At 39.9% G+C, this 18,284-nt stretch overlaps 1 protein-coding gene across 2 annotated transcripts; it reads left to right on the top strand.

Annotated features, from left to right (window-relative positions):
* The first annotated feature begins 12,741 nt into the window (after positions 1 to 12,741).
* Positions 12,742 to 15,448, top strand: LOC106565129 (zinc finger and SCAN domain-containing protein 22). Of its 2 annotated transcripts, none has more exons than XM_014131893.2 (3): positions 12,742 to 13,052; positions 13,311 to 14,727; positions 14,960 to 15,448. In XM_014131893.2, exons 1-3 carry the CDS (start codon positions 12,860 to 12,862, stop codon positions 15,285 to 15,287), a joined length of 1,938 nt encoding a protein of 645 aa, XP_013987368.1. In that variant the 5' UTR covers positions 12,742 to 12,859; the 3' UTR covers positions 15,288 to 15,448. The 2 variants fall into 2 exon arrangements, with proteins under 2 accessions (XP_013987368.1, XP_013987369.1); XM_014131894.2 differs by having other exon boundaries at positions 12,752 to 13,052; positions 13,314 to 14,727.
* Positions 15,449 to 18,284: the final 2,836 nt, after the last annotated feature.

Raw genomic sequence — 18,284 nt, forward strand, 5'->3', positions numbered from 1 at the left:
AATATAATTGAACTTAGCTGAATAAAATAGAAAGGATATTTTTCCCATTCCGGAGCGAGAGCACATAAATTAAGGTTAACAAAAATATAAAAAACAATTTCAATGATTTTACTGAGTTACAGTTCATATAAGGAAATCACTCATTTGAAAGAAATTAGTCCATAATCTATGGATTTCACATGACTGGGCAGGGTTGCAGCCATGGGTGGGCCTGGGAGGGCATAGGCCCACCCACTGGGGAGGCAGGCACAGCCCACAAAAGGGCTTTATTACTGATAGAAATACTCCTCAGTTTCATCAGCTGTCCGGGTGGCTGGTCTCAGACGGTCCCGCAGATCAAGAAGCCGGATGTGGTCCTGGGCTGGCGTTGTGAGGCCGGTTGGACGTACTGCTAAATTCTCTAAAATGGCGTTGGAGACGGATATGGTAGAGAAATGAACATTCAATTCTCTAGCAACAGCTCTGGTGGACATTCCTGCAGTCAGCATGCCAATTGCACGCTCCCTCAAAACTTCTATGACATTGTGTAGTGTGACAAAACTGCACATTTTAGAGTGGCCTTTCATTGTCCCCAGTACAAGGTGAACTTGTGTAATGATCCTTCTGCTTAATCAGTTTCTTGATATGCCACACCTGTCACGTGGATGGATTATCTTGGCAAATGAGAAATGCTCACTAACAGGGATATAAAAAAATGTGTGCACAAAATTAATTCTAAAATAAAATAATATATGAAGTCTTTATGTTGAGCATAAAAGTGATCATTTGAAATAGGTTCTATGCTAGATTTAGAGTTATTTGCCAACTTCAGTTGTGAATGACACAAACCTTAGAATGTATTATAAATCAAAATAAATATAGGCTGCATGATGCGACTGTAGGCTATTGATGATTTGAGAAAGTCGCAAATAAAGTGTACAACCTAATTTATTTATCTATTTTCTTTCACTCTTTATTCTTTTTTTTACATTTATGGCTAATTCCTAAAGAGGATGCTCCTCTCATGGTCATGCCATAGTGGGTGCTTGAGGGGTGGCAGCATTGAAACAGGTTTATGAGACAGTCCCGATGGTGTGATAGTATCTGCTCCCGAGTGGCGCAGTGGTCTAAGGCACTGCATCTCTGGTGTCACTACAGACCCTGGTTTGATTCCAGGCTGTATCACAACCAGCTGTGATTGGGAGTCCCATAGGGTGGTGCACAATTGGGGTGGTGCACAATGGTGCACAATCTTCCGGGTTTGGCTGGGGTAGGCCGTCATTGTAAATAAGAATTTGTTCTTAACTGACTTGCCTAGTTAAATAAAAACATTTAAAGAAACTATAGCGTCAGGGACAACACCCCCTGGGATGAGGGAGGGATATTGGAAGACAATTGTAGGTTTACTTAGAGTTAGTTGCAGTGCATATAGTGTGGTACAGCTACATGGGTAGATGTCAGACATTGATTCTGGTAGGATTGGTAAGTATGGATAAATTCAGGGTGTCTAGCAGCTTGATCATCATGGTACCTTTTGGTAGTAAGTTTACAGGCATATATTATGGTAAGTATTATTGAAACGAGGTATCTCATTATGGTAAGTGTTGAAAAAAGTATAGCTAGGTATAACTGCTTAGCAGATTATAAAAAAAAGACTATCAGTCTTTACCTGGCTAAAAGAGAAGGAATATAATATCTATTGTTTACAGGAAACTCTACAATTACAGATGAGGTTGTATGGAAAAAGTACTGGGAGGGAGAAATGGGCAAAGAAACTCAAAAGGGGTGATAATATTAATTAATAACAATTTCGACCCAAATGTGCAAACTTTCCAAATAGATCCGAAAAGAATGAGGATAATTTTTAAATATGATGTTGGACGATAAACCGATTTGACAAATTAATCTTTATGGTCCAAATAATGATGATCCACCTGGGACAAACCCAGCCACTCCATTGAATAGCAGGCTAATGTTAGTGGTTTCTTTGTAATGCTTACAGTTAGCCACTGATTCCTTCCAAACGACTCATTGTTGAATTTGAGATTTTTAACTTGTTGTGTAATCTTTATGTACAATGGCCAATGAGCACCGATACGTTTTCAGCTATAATTTCTCTTCATATGACAAGGATTACAAAGGATTTCCCAGTAGATTGCCGACTTGATGGCAACTGATGATGACTGCTAGCTAAGACTTTGAAAGTAAGATGTTGACATCCAATCAAAGCTACTGTAGATATAACGTGATTTGATGTCATTTTATCTGTGGCCAATGACCTTGAGCCTTCTTGGATGGGCACTTCTAATATAACTCTATGGCAGAACCCAAGGGGCTAACATTTTCGAGCTCTAACCTTGGGGATGACATACTGTCCCAAGAGTGACAGAAAACTGAGTCAATCATGACAGAAAACTGAGCCAATCATGACAGAAAACTGAGCCAATCAGGCGCAACGCTCTGTATTTTCTGCTGGCTAGCCCCACCACCACAGAAAACACTTAGCTAGGCTGAAACACCTGCATTTTGGAGCTGCCTTACTCAAGGAATAGCAAAAAAGAGACCATGTTTGTAGGCGGCTCTATTAACTCAACTACATTTAATAATTTATTTTCATTGTTTGCAAACTGATATATGACACTTATTAATGCCAAAATAACAAGCAAAATAGGCAAGCCCCCTCCCCCCAAAAATACAAATGTATATCTTTTTTGAATTTGACCTTGTGGTGGTCTGCTCCACCTGCCCTGAAAGACGGGTCGCCACTGCTTGTGTGGTGTCTCACCCTCAATGGAACTTTCAGCTCCCTGGTCTTAATAATGCTTTGTCCTGTCTTTGCCCGTGTCCTCTTTGATTTAAGTGACTTTAAACCTGACAGTCGTCCTCCACTCACTGTCCACACAATCGTCACTTTCACGGTTTCCAATCTGAACTGCAGAACAGCCTGGATGAATTGCAGAGAGGGGCTTAAATTAATTGTTTTGTTCTGTTACTCCATAGCCCTCTCCATCAGGATCTGTTTTGATCTCTTCAGTTGTGTGTGTTGGTAGAAATCCCTCTCTCGGTTTTCCACAGTTTGGTTTTGGGGAAGATGTAAGTTCTGATCACAGTCACTTTTCACATAGGGAGGAGTTAAAAACTATAGGCTGGGCAGCACCTCCTACTGGAGAATTGATCTACTGTATCGACAGCTACACTTTCCTCTCCAATTCAGGGTTTTATCCAAGCCCAGCCCGGCTGAGATATGATTTTGTGACTGACTAGTACCAATGTGCTATTGTGAGAATGATTGTTGAGAGGTCTCCACTTAAACAAAATAGATTCATTGTTGCTATTAAAGTCATTCCAAAGGGTAGATTTATCAGAGCAAATAAAATGTGACCAAACAGTCACTCATATAGCATCAATTATGCTATTTAGGCCTACAGTGCATTCGGAAATTATTCAGACCCCTTGACTTTTTCCACATTTTGTTACGTCACTGTCTTATTCTATACATTTATTAATTGCTGTTATTTCTTCATCAATCTACACAGACACACAATACCCCATAATGACAAAGAAAAAACATTTTTTTATTTTATTTATTTATAACATTTTAAAAACTGAAATATCGCATTTACATAAGTATTCAGACCCTTTAATCAGTACTTTGTTGAAGCACCTCTGGCAGCCTCGAGTCTTCTTGGGTATGACGCTACAAGTTTGGCACACCTGTACTTGGGGAGTTTCTCCCATACTGCTCTGCAGATCCTCTCAAGCTCTGTCAGGTTGGATGGGGGGGCGTCGCTGCACAGCTATTTTCAGATCTCTCCAGAGATGTCCGATCGGGTTCAAGTTCGGGCTCTGGCTGGGCCACTCAAGGACTTTCAGAGACTTGTCCCGAAGCCACTCCTGCGTTGTCTTGGCTGTACGCTTAGGGTCGTTGTCCTGTTGGAAAGGTAAACCTTCGCCCCAATCTAGAAAAAAGAAACGCACACCTATAAAGGCGAGGTGCTGGCTAGCGGAGTAGAAAACAAGGGAAAGCCGCACACTCTAAGAGCTCAGATGCAAAAATGTAATAACCAACGTTTCGACAGCAAAGCTGTCTTCATCAGGCTATCATCACAAACACTGCGAGATGAGTCATTTATATAGTGTCAAGAAACACACAGGTGTTTGTAATCATGGCCAAATGTGGCCTAATATCATTGGTTAACTCAAATATTTAAAAAAATGGCATACAAAGAACATACAAAAAGACAAACAAATGGATAGCATACGATCATAGCATTTGTAGTCTAAAATGTATCTAACAAACAATTACAATGGCAAAATCACAATAATCACAAGAATGGCTTCAGATCAAAGTCTATGTTGAGACCGAAGGGAGCAAGGGTCTTTAAATTAAAGATCCAGGCAGCCTCTCGTTTTAACAATAAATTATCAAGGTCACCCCCTCTCCTCGGGAGGGTGACATGTTCGATGCCAATATAACGCAGAGACGAAATCGAATGGTTTGCTTCCAAAAAGTGGGCCACAACTGGGTAAGTCAAGTTTTTGCACCTAATGGTGCTACGATGCTCTGAGATACGTACTTTTAATTCACGCTTTGTTTTACCCACATAATTTTTACCACAAGGACAAGTTATAAGATAAATAACTGCCTTAGTGGAACACGTAATAACACCTTTAATTGGGATAGATTTCCCTGTTTGTGGGTGTTTGAAGGATCTACATTTATAAGTGCCATTGCATTGAGCACAGCCATTACACTTGTAGTTTCCATCCAGTATGGGCGCAAATAGACGTTGTTCAGGAATATCTTGGGGTGGTAAATCAGAGTGTACCAATTGGTCTCTGAGATTTCTGCCCCGCGAGAATACGACCAGGGGAAGGTCGGAAAACACATTACCGAGACTATCATCATATTTCAGAATGTGCCAATGTTTGTGAACGATTCCTTTAATTTGTTCAGAGCACTTTGAATAGCGGGTAGTGAGAACACAAGAATGCGTCTTTTTGCGAGACTGACCTTGAAAAAGGTCATGTTTTGTTTTGAATTTTCTCAATGGCAATATTAATCTGATCCTTGTTGTACCCCCTCTCCTTGAACTTATCCTGCGTCTCAGCCATATTTCTGTCGAAATCTGATTGTTTTATACAAATTCTTTTGATTCGACAGAATTGGCTGTAGGGCAAACTATTTTTCAAGGGAAGTGGGTGACAGCCATCAGCCCTCAACAAACTGTTACGATCAGTAGGTTTCCTGTAAAGATCAGTGTATAGAACATTATCTTCACACAAGATCAGAAGATCAAGAAAACTGATTTGACGTGTATCAGATTGCATAGTAACCTTCGCCCCAATCTGAGGTCTTGAGCGCTCTGGAGTAGGTTTTCATCAAGGATCTCTACTTTGCTCTGTTCATCTTTGCCTCAATTCTGACATGTCTCCCAGTCCCTGCCGCTGAAAAACATCCCCACAGCATGATGCTGCCATCACCATGCTTCACCGTAGGGATGGTGCCAGGTTTCCTCCAGACATGACCCTTGGCATTCAGGCCAAAGAGTTCCATCTTGATTTCATCAGACCAGAGAATCTTGTTTCTCATGGTCTGAGTCCTTTATGTGCATTCTGGCAAACTCCAAGCGGGCTGTCATGTGCCTTTTATTAGTCACATGGGCCAAATACAACAGATCGGGAGTACCTTACAGTGAAATGCTTACCTACAAACCAACAGTGCAGTTTAAAAAATACAAATAAGAATAAGAAATAAAAGGAACAAGTAACTAAAGAGCAGCAGTAAAATATCAATAGCGAGACTATATACAGGGGTTAACGGTACAGAGTCAATGTGCGGGGGCACCGGTTAGTCGAGGTAATTGAGGTAATATGTACTTGTAGGTAGAGTTATTAAAGTGACTATGCATAGATAATAACAAAGAGTAGCAGCAGCGTAAAAAGAGGGGTGGGCAATGCAAATAGTCTGGGTAGCAATTTGATTAGATGTTCAGGAGTCTAACGGCTTGGAGGTAGAAGCTGTTTAGAAGCCTTCTGGACCTAGACTTGGTGCTCCGGTACCGCTTGCCATGCGGTACCCTTCCCCAGATCTGTGCCTCAACACAATCCTGTCTTTGAGCTCTACGCACAATTTCTTCAACCTCATGGCTTGGTTTTTGCTCTGACATGCACTGTCAACTGTGGGACCTTATATAGGCAGGTGTGTGCCTTTCCAAATCATGTCCAATCAATTGAATTTACCGCAGGTGGACTCCAATCAAGTTGTACATCTCAAGGCTCCCGAGTGGCGCATCCATCTCAGTACTAGAGGCGTCACTACAGACCCTGGTTCGATCCTAGGCTGTATCACAACCGGCCATGATCGGGAGTACCATAGGGCGGTGCATAATTGGCCCAGCATCGTATTATGTTGGATTCATGTGTCCATTTCAACCAAAAATCAAAGTTAAAGTATAGGACTAAATCAAACTTTATTTAAAGTGCATTTACTGTATTACAAAAGTAATATTGAATTGTGTTTGGTTGACAATGCAACAAAATATCAACATTAAAAGGAAATGTATCTACTGCTTGGCTAGTTCCATCTGAGCCACTGACATAATCACATTCTTTAACTTTTATTTTTGGGTGAGCTGGATATGTGAATCTAACATTTCATTTGTTAACAAGTTTATAGGCTATTTATTGTATTTCAAAAGTAATACTGAATTGTGCTTGGTTGTCAACGCAACCAAATATAAACACTTAAAGGAAATGTATCTTCTGCTTGGATAGTTCCATCTGTGCTACTGATATTAATTCAATTTTGTCTACAAATTAACAATATCCAGCTCACCCAAAAATAAAAGTTAAAGGATGTGACTAAGTCAGTGACTCAGATGGAACTATCAAAGCAGTAGATACATTTCATTTTAATGTTTATATTTTGTTGCATTGTCAACCAAACACAATTCAATATTACTTTTGTAATACAGTAAATAGTCTAAAGTTAAATGCGTTACACATGGAATTTCTCCCCTTTGTGGAAGCTAAGATACTGGGTTGTTTCTCCCCTATGTGGAAACTAGGTGAATTGCAACAGCACGAGGCTGCATTCAAATCAAATATCCCCTTCCCCTTTATATTTAGATACTGGGTTGATCTTGTGGCCTGATACTAAGACATGCTCAATAACAATCATATCCATTAGGGAGAGAGCTATACCCAATGAAGTTTCTCTCACACACTCTCTCTCGCAAACACACACACACACACACACACACACACTTCGAGAGATTGCAACAAACCTGTTTTATGTAATTTTATCACAGGTTTGAAATACAAGTCCAGTCGCCTTTGTTGACGTTTACTCTCCTCTGATCAGGAAATGTCTTCCTCGTACTCCGTTATCGTATTTTCCACTGCCCCAAATACTGTATACTGTATCTCAACGCCACTATTAATTTCTCAGTAATAAACGCATTCAACACCTGTAGTTTTGACATTTTCTGTTGAGTAAATGTCGAGCAGTTCAGTTCATATGCTAGCTAACCCGCACAGATGAAAGGGGAATACAAATCTTAGGCTAAGCTGGTAATTATATAACGATGTTGTAGCTAGCTAACTCTCTCATTGGCAGCAGAGACACTTCCTTACTTTCACCACAGAGGAAAAGGCAAAGCCTCTAAGCAGACTAGACCAGGGCTTTTCAAACTTTTCTTACTCATGGACCCCGCACCAGCAAACCAGCGACCCGGAGACCCCCATCATATGTTAGCAGAAGAAAATCACGTATTGTTTTATCAGGTGAATGATAATGGCAAGTAGAAGTAATTAGCATTTGAAAATTAATCGATTTGGTAGACAGTTTCATTATTTTGACCTTCCCACAGTTAATTTGAAGAGGAAGTGTAAACTCTAACATAGTCTATTAGCTAGAAAGGTATTTTGGCAGCGTACAGAAAATGTTGCTGTTGAAAAGCACATTTTTTGCAATTCTACACATTTTTCCATTGAGCTGAGAGAATTTTTTGCTGTTTTTAATCTCATTACCAATAATTCTATACAGCTTGGCATGGAGCTGAAATTACATTTTGCAGTTTTAAAGCTAATTTCCTGCAATTCTATGGATTTTACTATGGGTAAAATTGTGTTCCTCTGCTCAAACGTTATAACAAAATATATGTAAATGTGCCCTGAATGCCTGGTTTTGGGAATTTGTCGAACTTTTGTTAGTTCTCAAAGATGGTATAATTAAAAAAATATACAGTACAGGTCAAAAGTTTGGACACACCTACTCATTCAAGGATTTTTCTTTATTTTAACTATTTTATACATTGCAGAATAATAGTGAAGTCATCAAAACTATGAAATAACACATATGGAATCATGTTGTAACCAACCAAGTGTTAAACAAATCAAAATATTTTTAATATTTGAGATTCTTCAAAGTAGCCACCATTTGCCTTGATGACAGCTTTGCACACTCTTGGCATTCTCTCAACCAGCTTCATGAGGAATGCCTTTCCAACAGTCTTGAAGGAGTTCCCACATATGCTGAGCACTTGTTGGCTGCTTTTCTTTCACTCTGCGGTCTAACTCATCCCAAACCTTCTCAATGGGGTTGAGGTCGGGTCATTGTTGAGGCCAGAACATCTGATGCTGCACTTTCCTTCTTGGTCAAATAGCTCTTACACAGCCTGTGTGTAACGGCTTTTATTTGGCTCATCGACAAAGGACACAATGCTGTTTATTCTGCAAATACATGCACAACACCGCCTAAACTTCAGCACAACTGCAAACCCACCATGCAATCTCCATCAATGTTTAATTACTGTGTTTTTGGATCAGTAACAATTTTAGAAAAGTTAAATGTCTATTTATAATATACATTTTATACATTATTACATTTATAATATGGCTACAGAGGAGCGCTCAATATATAATTCCTCCGTCTGACAGCCATAACACATCACCACAGAACATGGGCTACACGTGTACAGTAACATATCATTATTCCATATAATTTGGGAGCACGTACCTGCAAATACATACACAACACCAAATAAACTTCAGCACAACTGCAAACCCACCATGCAATCTGAGTGACGTGAAACAACAAAATAAAAACACATTTACACTTCAGGTGACTAGCCTCATTAGCATAGAAAGTACAAGGCAAACGTTAGCTAACTATTAGCATAACGCAACATGCAAATTTAGTAAATTTCCATAAAATTATAAATACATGACACAACTCAGTAACACTATCACATAATGTGTCAAAATCGCTAATGATTATAAAACAATATGGTTTTCAGCCTAACATGCATTAGATATAACTTTAAAAGTGAAAACACTGGGTGCAGCATGGATCACGATACATACCACCATCAAAGTTTAACAACTCTATGGCTGGATGCGGCGTGATCATGCGCACATATATAGATACACACAGGGATGCAGTTACTCAAATAATACAGCAGATGGCTTCACAACTATACATACATAACCTGACTGCTTAATTATGACAAAACTCATACAACTAAGAATGTCTATTTCAACCATGTTACACGTGGAGGTGTGTTTTGGGTCATTGTCCTGTTGAGAAACAAATGATAATCCCACTAACACAAACCAGATGGGATGGGGTTTCGCTGCAGAATGCTGTGGTAGCCATGCTGGTTAAGTGTGCCTTGAATTATAAATAAATCACTGACAGTGTCACCAGAAAAGCACCTCCCTACCATCATACCTCCTCCTCCATGCTTCATGGTGGGAACCACACATGCAGAGATCTTCCGTTCACCTACTCTGTGTCTCACAAAGACACGGTGGTTGGAACTAAAAATCTGAAATTTGGACTCATCAGACCAAAGGACAGATTTCCACCAGTCTAATGTCCATTGCTCGTGTTTCTTGGCCCAAGCAAGTCTCTTCTTATTATTGGTGTCCTTTAGTAGTGGTTTCTTTGCAGCATTTCGACCATTAAGTCCTGATTCACACAGTCTCCTGTGAACAGTTGATGTTGAGATATGTCTGTTACTTGAACTCTGTGAAGCATTTATTTTGGGCTATAATCTGAGGGGCAGTTAACTCTAATGAATTTATCTTCTGCAGCAGAGGTAACTCTGGGTCTTCCTTTCCTGTGGCAGTCCTCATGAGAGCCAGTTTCATCATAGCTCTTGATGGTTTTTGCGACTGCATTTGAAGAAACTTTCAAATTTCTTGAAATTTTCCGGATTGACTGACCTTCATGTTTTAAAGTAATGATGGACTGTTGTTTCTCTTTGTTTATTTGAGCTGTTCTTGCCATAATATGGACTTGGTCTATTACCATATAGGGCTATCTTCTGTATACCCCCCTACCTTGTCACAACACAACTGATTGGCTCAAATGCATTAAGAAGGAAATAAATTCCACAAATTAACTTTTAACAAGGCACACCTGTTAATATAAATCCATTCCAGGTGACTACTTCATGAAGCTGGTTGAGAGAATGCCAAGAGTGTGCAAAGCTGTCATCAAGGCAAAGGATGGCTACTTTGAAGAATCTCAAATGTAAAATATATGTTGATTTGTTTAACACTTTGCCTTGTATTTTTTAATCCAAGTTTAGAATTGTTAAAAAAAACTTAAAGTGACGTATTTAATTATGTTTTCCGTTTCCTAAGCGAGACCTTAATAAGTGTGAATTGTTTGCTGTTAAAGACTGTGTGATACCTTCTATATGCAATATTCCAGTCAAGGAAAAAGTTACATACCTTGGGATTACCATATCTAAGGATCAACAGGAAAGATGCTCATTAAATGTTATACCTATTATTGAAAAAAACTAAACTAAGTTGAACCATTGGTTGCAGAGGGATTTATCCTTGAAAGGTCGAGTATTGCTTTCTAAAGCTGAAGGTATCTCCAGACTTACTTATGCAGCCCAGTCCCTATATCTTGACAACAAAATAGGTAAAGCAGTTGACCAGGTGCTTTCAACTTCATCTGGAAAGATCGTACACATTATATTAGGAAATCTGTCGATATGAACTCATATGAATATGGCGGTCTCAATTTTTTAGATTTTCCTACTTTGAATAATACTTTTCAGATAAATTGGGCTAAATATTTTTGAAGGAATCCAACTTCAATTAGGAATTTCATCCCTCATTATACCTTCTCCCGTTTTGGTGGCCTCAATTATATGTTACTTTGTAACTATATGTAATAGTTGTCACGCCCTGACCTTAGATTGCCGTTTATTTTCTCTATTTTGGTTAGGTCAGGTTGTGATTTGGGTGGGCATTCTAGATTTTGTATTTCTATGTTCATTTCTATGTTTTCTATTTCTTTGTGTTGAGCCGAGTATGGTTCCTAATCAGAGGCAGCTGTTTATCGTTGTCTCTGATTAGGAATCATACTTAGGCAGCCCTTTTTTTTTTTTTCCCACTTTCAGTTGTGGGATCTTGTTTTTGCACAGCTCTGTAAATCCTGCAGAACGTGACGGTCGGTTTCAATTATTTGTTTCGCTTTAGTGTTCTGAGTTTAAATAAATATTTATCATGTGCACTCAACACGCTGCACCTTGGTCTACTCCTTGCGACGAGCGTCACAATAGCTTTGTAACTATATGTAATTACATTGATAAGATTCCTGCAAAATGATCTGCTTTTCATAGACAAGTATTCATAGCGTGGTCGTTAATATATAAACATTTTTCCCCGCATAGGTATTTCATTTGGGACAGTAAGGACATTTTGTATAGAAACAAGTCTTTATTTTTAAATAATTGGTTCAATAATTATATCTTGCTGGTGAGTCAACTTTTTAATGCAGAATTGTTACTCAATTGAGGAATTTCTATCTCGTTACCATATCCCTATAACACCTTGAGAGTTTGCCATAGTCTTTGATGCTATTCCATCTGGCTAATGTTATTTAGAGGTGTAGCCAGACCTCACCTTCTTGACCTACCCTCACTTAATCCAGTTCACTCTCCAATAGGGAAAATATATTTCTCCTTGCTCCCCCAGAACAACAGATCTATATGTGCTTTATTTCAAAGGGATATTGTATCCATTCCTTATGTCACAAGTTACTGGAATATATTGGTCCCTAATATCTGTTGGAAAAAAGTATTGATATTACCACACAAATACTTGCAAGGCAAAAGGGGTCTCTTTCAGAATGATCCATAAGTATTACCCTGCGAATCATTACCTGAAGAAACTCAAATTACATTAACGTTGATTGTACTTTTTGTGTTGAGCATCCAGAAACGTTCACATTTATTTTGGCATTGTCTACATGTAAAACAATTATGGAAAGATTCAGTTTTATAATTGTTAATATTCTTGACTTTTGTTTGTTATGGGAGAATGTTCTGCTCAGTTTCCTTAACTATGGTAAAGATAAAGAAAAACAATTTTACCTCAATATAATTGTGTTAAAGGCAAAATTTCATATTCCTAAATGTAAATTCACGAATAAAAAAACTCTTCCGTGTTTTCTATAAGGAATTCGAGCAGTACATTAAGACTATTCTAAATTCTTCTAATAAGAAAGCTGTTAAAACAATGTGTTTCTTAAGGTCTTTGTATAATCTGTAATTTGTTGTACCCCCTAGCATATGTTATCATTGTCTATGTACTTATTGTATGTATACAGACCTTTCTACATTGGTAATACATTAAAAAAAACAAAAAAAATACAAAAAAGCGAGACAGTTTTTAGAACTTCCGTCTCTAGTCCACACTCCAGTCCAGCTGGTGGCGGTAATGCACCACTAAAGTTGGTTGTCAACCGCCATTTAAAACCACTGAAGAACAAGAACTAGAGCATTATCTTCCCCTCTTCCCAATTTGCAAAAGATGGTGGAATATTGACTGGACTAGGATTCCCTTCACAATGTCAAAATTACAGCTATTCAACACGTTTCTTACCGACCGATTATCAGCGGCCGCTGTGGAAATATCTGGGGCATTTAAAAAATCGTTAGCAGAGTACCAGGAAGAACTATCCCGTTCAAAGGAGGAGGTTGAACGTCTACAAAGGCTGCTAGATTTCGTTTTGGAACCCGAGATAAAGTTACATAGAACAGGTTTGTAACTAGGCAGGGGAACTAATTTACCTACCTCTCTACCTAGCCATCTAGATTGACTAGAATGTTTGCCACACGTTTGTTGTAAATATGTAAAATTTAGCCAGCCAAAGCCACTGCTAAACAAACAGTTATGTTGTTAGTTGGCTGTTAATTATTAGCTGTTTTGAGGAATAGAAATCTTAGCAAATTTATCTGAACAAAACTATGATTGAATTTGAAAACACATTGAATGTTTTCTTCTATGCTTTCTACAAGAAGTGGTTCCTGCTGTGCAGAGTAAGCAAGAGGGGAGCCCCAGGTTGGGCCAAGACCCAGATCCCACACAGATTAAAAATGAACAGGACCCCGAGCCCACACAGATTAAAGAGGAAGACGACCTCCAGACCAGTCCGAAAGATCACACACAGATTAAAGAGGGGGAGTTCTGGGTCAGTCAGGGCGAAGACCAACTTCAAGGGCTGGAGTCTGATATAAAAGAGTTCATATTCAACCCTCCCTATATTAAAAGTGACTGTGATCAGGACCCACCTCAACCCTCACACCTTTACCAAAGACAAAATGTAAAGAACAGACTGAGTGACTCTCTACCTACCAACACAACTGAGCAGATGGAAACAGAAGAGAACTACAGTGTCTCGCAGCCCTTTTCTGCAGTAAATTCAGAGTGCTCTGCTGATGAGACTAAAACAAGAGAAAATGCTTGGGTTGAGAAGGGAGAAACATCGTCAGGGTTAAAGCGGAGTTGTGAAGGGAAAAAATATTGTTGCCATGTCTGTGGCAAATGCTTCGCTCACAATACTAATCTGAGAATCCATATGACTGTTCACACCGGGGAAAAGCCATATAAGTGCAAAGACTGTGACAAATGCTACAGTGCAAAGGCAGACCTGGTAAGGCATATGAGGAATCATCATTATTGGCCAGGGCATGTTCTAGGAGGACATTTTAATCAGGAAACTCATCATACTGTGACAAACAAAGATGCTTTATTCATGTGTGATGACAAGGAGTTGCTGGGAAGATACAGGCTTGATCAGGCAGGAATTAAGTTTGTATTGGAGTTAGTCAGAGACTCTCTCACATCGTCAAAACATCAATGTCAAGCCATTTCTCCTGAAGTTAAATTACTAATAACCCTGGGTTACTTGGCCACAGGCAAGATGCTACCGTGCAGTAGTGACGATTTGGGACGGTCAAGCTGTTCAACAGCTCACGTCAGAATGGTGATAACACAAACTATCAATGCCCTCTCAGATCCTCAACTAGTAGGCCAGTTCGTTGCCTTCCCGCAAGATGCCAGCCAGCTCCAACATAACCAAGCTAGGTTTAAGGCAATAGCTGGCTTCCCCAGTGTTGCTGGAGTCATTGGCACAACGTTTAGAAGCAGCTCAGTATTAAGTACAACATACAACAAGGAGTTCAAGAATTTCCCTGGAGACCCAATTATTTTAATCGACACCCACGTGGTGTTCGATGCACACTGCAAGGTTCTCTATGTTGTGCAGAAGAGTGTGGATCAGGAGATACTGAGTGAGGGTGGCCTCAAACAGATTGAGGGGCTTCTTTCTCTTGCTGGATGTCACTTGCTGGGGGACAGTGGATACCCCTGCAGACAATGGCTGCTCACACCTTACCTCCATCCACTGCCTGGCCCACAGTTGAACTACAACAGGTAATATGTTGTATTATACATGTTAAAAATCCACCTCTTCATTGAGTTTAACTTCAAATGAAGGAAGTTGGTTGTCATAGCAAATTTGTGAATAGCAATACTTAGGACATAACCACCTGAGGAGGAATAAAACGGTCCGGTTACCCAATTGTCAGTATCCTCTTCTCTGTCTTGTATCTATGGTCAATTTGGCCTATCTTAGTGATACAGATGTTGTGGTGGTTATTTTCAGGGCACTTAAGAAAACGCGAGGTGTAATGAGAAGGGGCATCAGCCAAATGAAGAGGAGATTTCCCATCCTGCAAGCAGACATCCAGTTGAAGCCGGAGAGGGTGAGCAGGATTATTATCATCTGTGCCATCCTGCATAATATCTGCCGTGACAGGAATATCCCACTGCCTGAGGGGGAAGATGATGATGACGATAATGATGATGACGATGACAATGATGTCAAAGTGAAAGACAGAAAGATGATGGCAGAAGAGAATGGGCCAGTAGAGAGCCTGGCCCCAAGTGATCTTCACTACAGACTCTACTTTACTGATCTACATTTCAAGTAGGCTGTAGAACAGACCCTGAATGTGTGGCTATCACAAGTACTGTACATGAGTTAGCTACAAATGATATGGAAATATGTGTTTATCGATCAGTTACAGTTAAACTGTCACAAGGGTGAGTTATTGTTGATTTTAAGAATAAATCGTTAACCCTGTTACAGGCACTTTTAGTCACTTTTGTAGTCATTTTTCTTATTTAACAGCTTGAGATGGGGAAAACATGTTTGTTACGAAGTTGAACAAGTGCTCTTTATGGCAATGCTACAATTAGCTGAAATATATAGTTATTTTTTACAAAATTACACTAACCAGAAGGCACGCCATTCGTGGAATGGCTCACATTTTTTGTTTGGGACAACAACACCAGTCGGGGCTCCCGAGTGGCGCAGCGGTCTAAGGCACTGCATTTCAGCGCTTGAGGTGTCACTACAAACCCTGGTTCGGTCCCGGGCTGTATCACAACCGGCCGTGATCGGGAGTCCCATAGGGCGGCGCAAAATTGGCCCAGCGTCGTCCGGGTTATTAGGGGAGGGTTTGGCCGGCGTAGGCGGTCATTGTAAATAAGAATTTGTTCTTAACTGACTTGCCTAGTTAAATAAAGATGAATGGGTGTCATTTTCCCTGACACCAATTTTTAAACTCTAAAATGCTATTTGGAGAACAGCAAAAATGACCTCAGCCGTTATCACATTGGTTGCTGTAGTTTCATTCACCACAGTTCATCTACAAAAACATTTTGTCTTGTAATTTCACACGGGTGGTGCGTTGAAACAATTAGCTAGCATAATTATATAATTTCTTGCACAGCCACCTAGCTAGCTAGCAAACTTGAATAATGCACAGAAATTGGCTACTCTTGAGGGATCACTATGGTAGCTAGCTATGGCTAATGACAACATGATAATGATGGCAGTGTCATCATATGTCCATGCCACTATAGTGTAACTTTGACGAAACAGTTGTTAGCCTCCGTATATCACGACTTTTGGGCACTGCTCCTTGCCCGTCGACTCCCATTTCTGGGTGTCAAAGTTAATTGACTCTTAAGATTCAGTATTTTTCCAACGGAGGAAACTATTTGCTATAGTCTACTTCAAGAGCTCCAACTCTTGCATCTTTCACAGCAAACAAAGAGCTAGCTAGCGAGGGAGAGAGAATGATGGGAGGGGGGCACAGCCAGGTAGAAAGTCACAACCGTGCATCGCTCATGAAAAGATGTATGCTATCCCAATGCAGTATTTCGCAATTTCTTGGCTTTAAAAAAAATGTATTTAACCTCTATTTAACTAGGCAAGTCAGTTAAGAACAAATTCTTATTTACACAGACGGCCTGGCAAAAGGCCTCCTGCGGGGATGGGGCCTGGGATAAAAATAAATAAAATACTATATAAATATAGGACAAAACACGCATCACAACACTACATAAAGAGATGCAAGGCAGAAACACATGACAACATGGTAACAACATGGTAGCAGCACAAAACATGGTACAAACATTATTGGGCACAGTCAACAGCACAAAGGGCAAGAAGGTAGAGACAACAATACATCACACAAAGCAGCCACATCTGTCAGTAAGAGTATCCATGATTGAGCTAAAACTGTCCAGTTTGAGTGTTTGTTGCAGCTTGTTCCAGTTGCTAGCTGGAGCGACCCAGGGATGTGTGTGCTAAGAGGACCTATAACAGAATGTGACTGGCAGAACGGGTGTTGTATGCAGTGTCTCGCGCAAGTTCACTAAAGTAGGGGTTATCAATGAGTAGGCTGAGCTGTTCTTCATGCAACAGACCTTAGACCAAACACACACTAGGTTTTTTATATTTTTTTATAGCTAAGATAAAGAGGATCTGGGCAGGCAGGCAGACAGAGCGAACCGTGCGCATAGGCTATATCTTGGTGTATCTAGCAATGTCTTGTTTAGCAATGCCTCATAAATTCACCCAACGTATGTATTAGACTATCAATTAGTATGGCTACACTATTCTTCATAGTGCCAGTAAATTTAAGTTTAACATCGCCAAATGCATCAGTTTAATTAGCCCTCAGTCTGCAATAAAAGTATTGTGCCTATAGTTTATTTAATGAAACCCTGGCTGGCTGTTGATGTCAGGGCTCTCCAACCTTGTTCATGTTGAGCTGCCTTCCTGTGGTTTTTCGCTCCAACCCCAGTTGTAACTAAACCGATTGTTTATCAACCAGCTAATTATTGAATTAAATGCGCTAGATCAGGGTTGGAGTGAAAACCTACAGCATGGTAGCTCTACTACACGAACTGGGTTGGAGAGCCCTGTCCTAGGCAATAGATCGCATAGCAGCATTCCCACTAAACTTTTTGGGAAATGTCAAGTTCACTTTCTCATCCATAAACAGTCAAGTGCAAATACAGTTCAGCGGGTTGGGGGCATTGTCATTTGGAAGGATGTCTACCATGGGTCACTAAAATAAATATGATCACGCGCAGTGGCGACCCGTCATTCAGGGCAGGTGGGGCAGAGACCCACATTTTTAGCTAAAAATTAAAACACATTTTGGCGGGGATGGGGGTTGCCTGTTTTTAGCTGTGTAGAGCTATGGCAAAAGCTAAAACGTGCACCCAAAGGGATCCCCGACTCTGGGGAAACGCTGGTCCAAAGGACTGCACCTGGTTCGGATTTCAAATAAACATGCCCTGTCTCTTTAAGAAGAAGTTAAAACTGTCATGACTTTACTTTCATTAATCTGATGACTGTTATTTATCTAATCAACTAACTATGTTTAATTGTTACCAATTAAATTAATCTTGTAACAATTAACTCATTAGGAATTGGGGCACCACGAGAGTGGTTCCTTAAAGAGTCACCATCTCCCGGATTAAACTAAAGGTCTTAACCTATCACATCCATAAACCGTCAACGTATAATCATAACATCGTATCATATCATCATTCTGAACAATCGTAACCTCCTGCATCTGCTAAAACCCCAGCCTTACTTATGATTCAGTACTACACAAATTGGTTTA

The sequence above is a fragment of the Salmo salar genome, chromosome ssa12 (assembly GCF_905237065.1).
Source record: "Salmo salar chromosome ssa12, Ssal_v3.1, whole genome shotgun sequence".
NCBI classification, from domain to species: domain Eukaryota; kingdom Metazoa; phylum Chordata; class Actinopteri; order Salmoniformes; family Salmonidae; genus Salmo; species Salmo salar.

Excerpts from the sequence above, each read along its gene's own strand:
- LOC106565129 (XM_014131893.2), top strand. The coding sequence starts at position 12,860 with ATGTCAAAATTACAGCTATTCAACACGTTTCTTACCGACCGATTATCA. Across the intron at positions 13,053-13,310 it reads GATAAAGTTACATAGAACAG|AAGTGGTTCCTGCTGTGCAG; the intron begins GTTTGTAACTAG and ends GCTTTCTACAAG. Across the intron at positions 14,728-14,959 it reads CCACAGTTGAACTACAACAG|GGCACTTAAGAAAACGCGAG; the intron begins GTAATATGTTGT and ends GGTTATTTTCAG.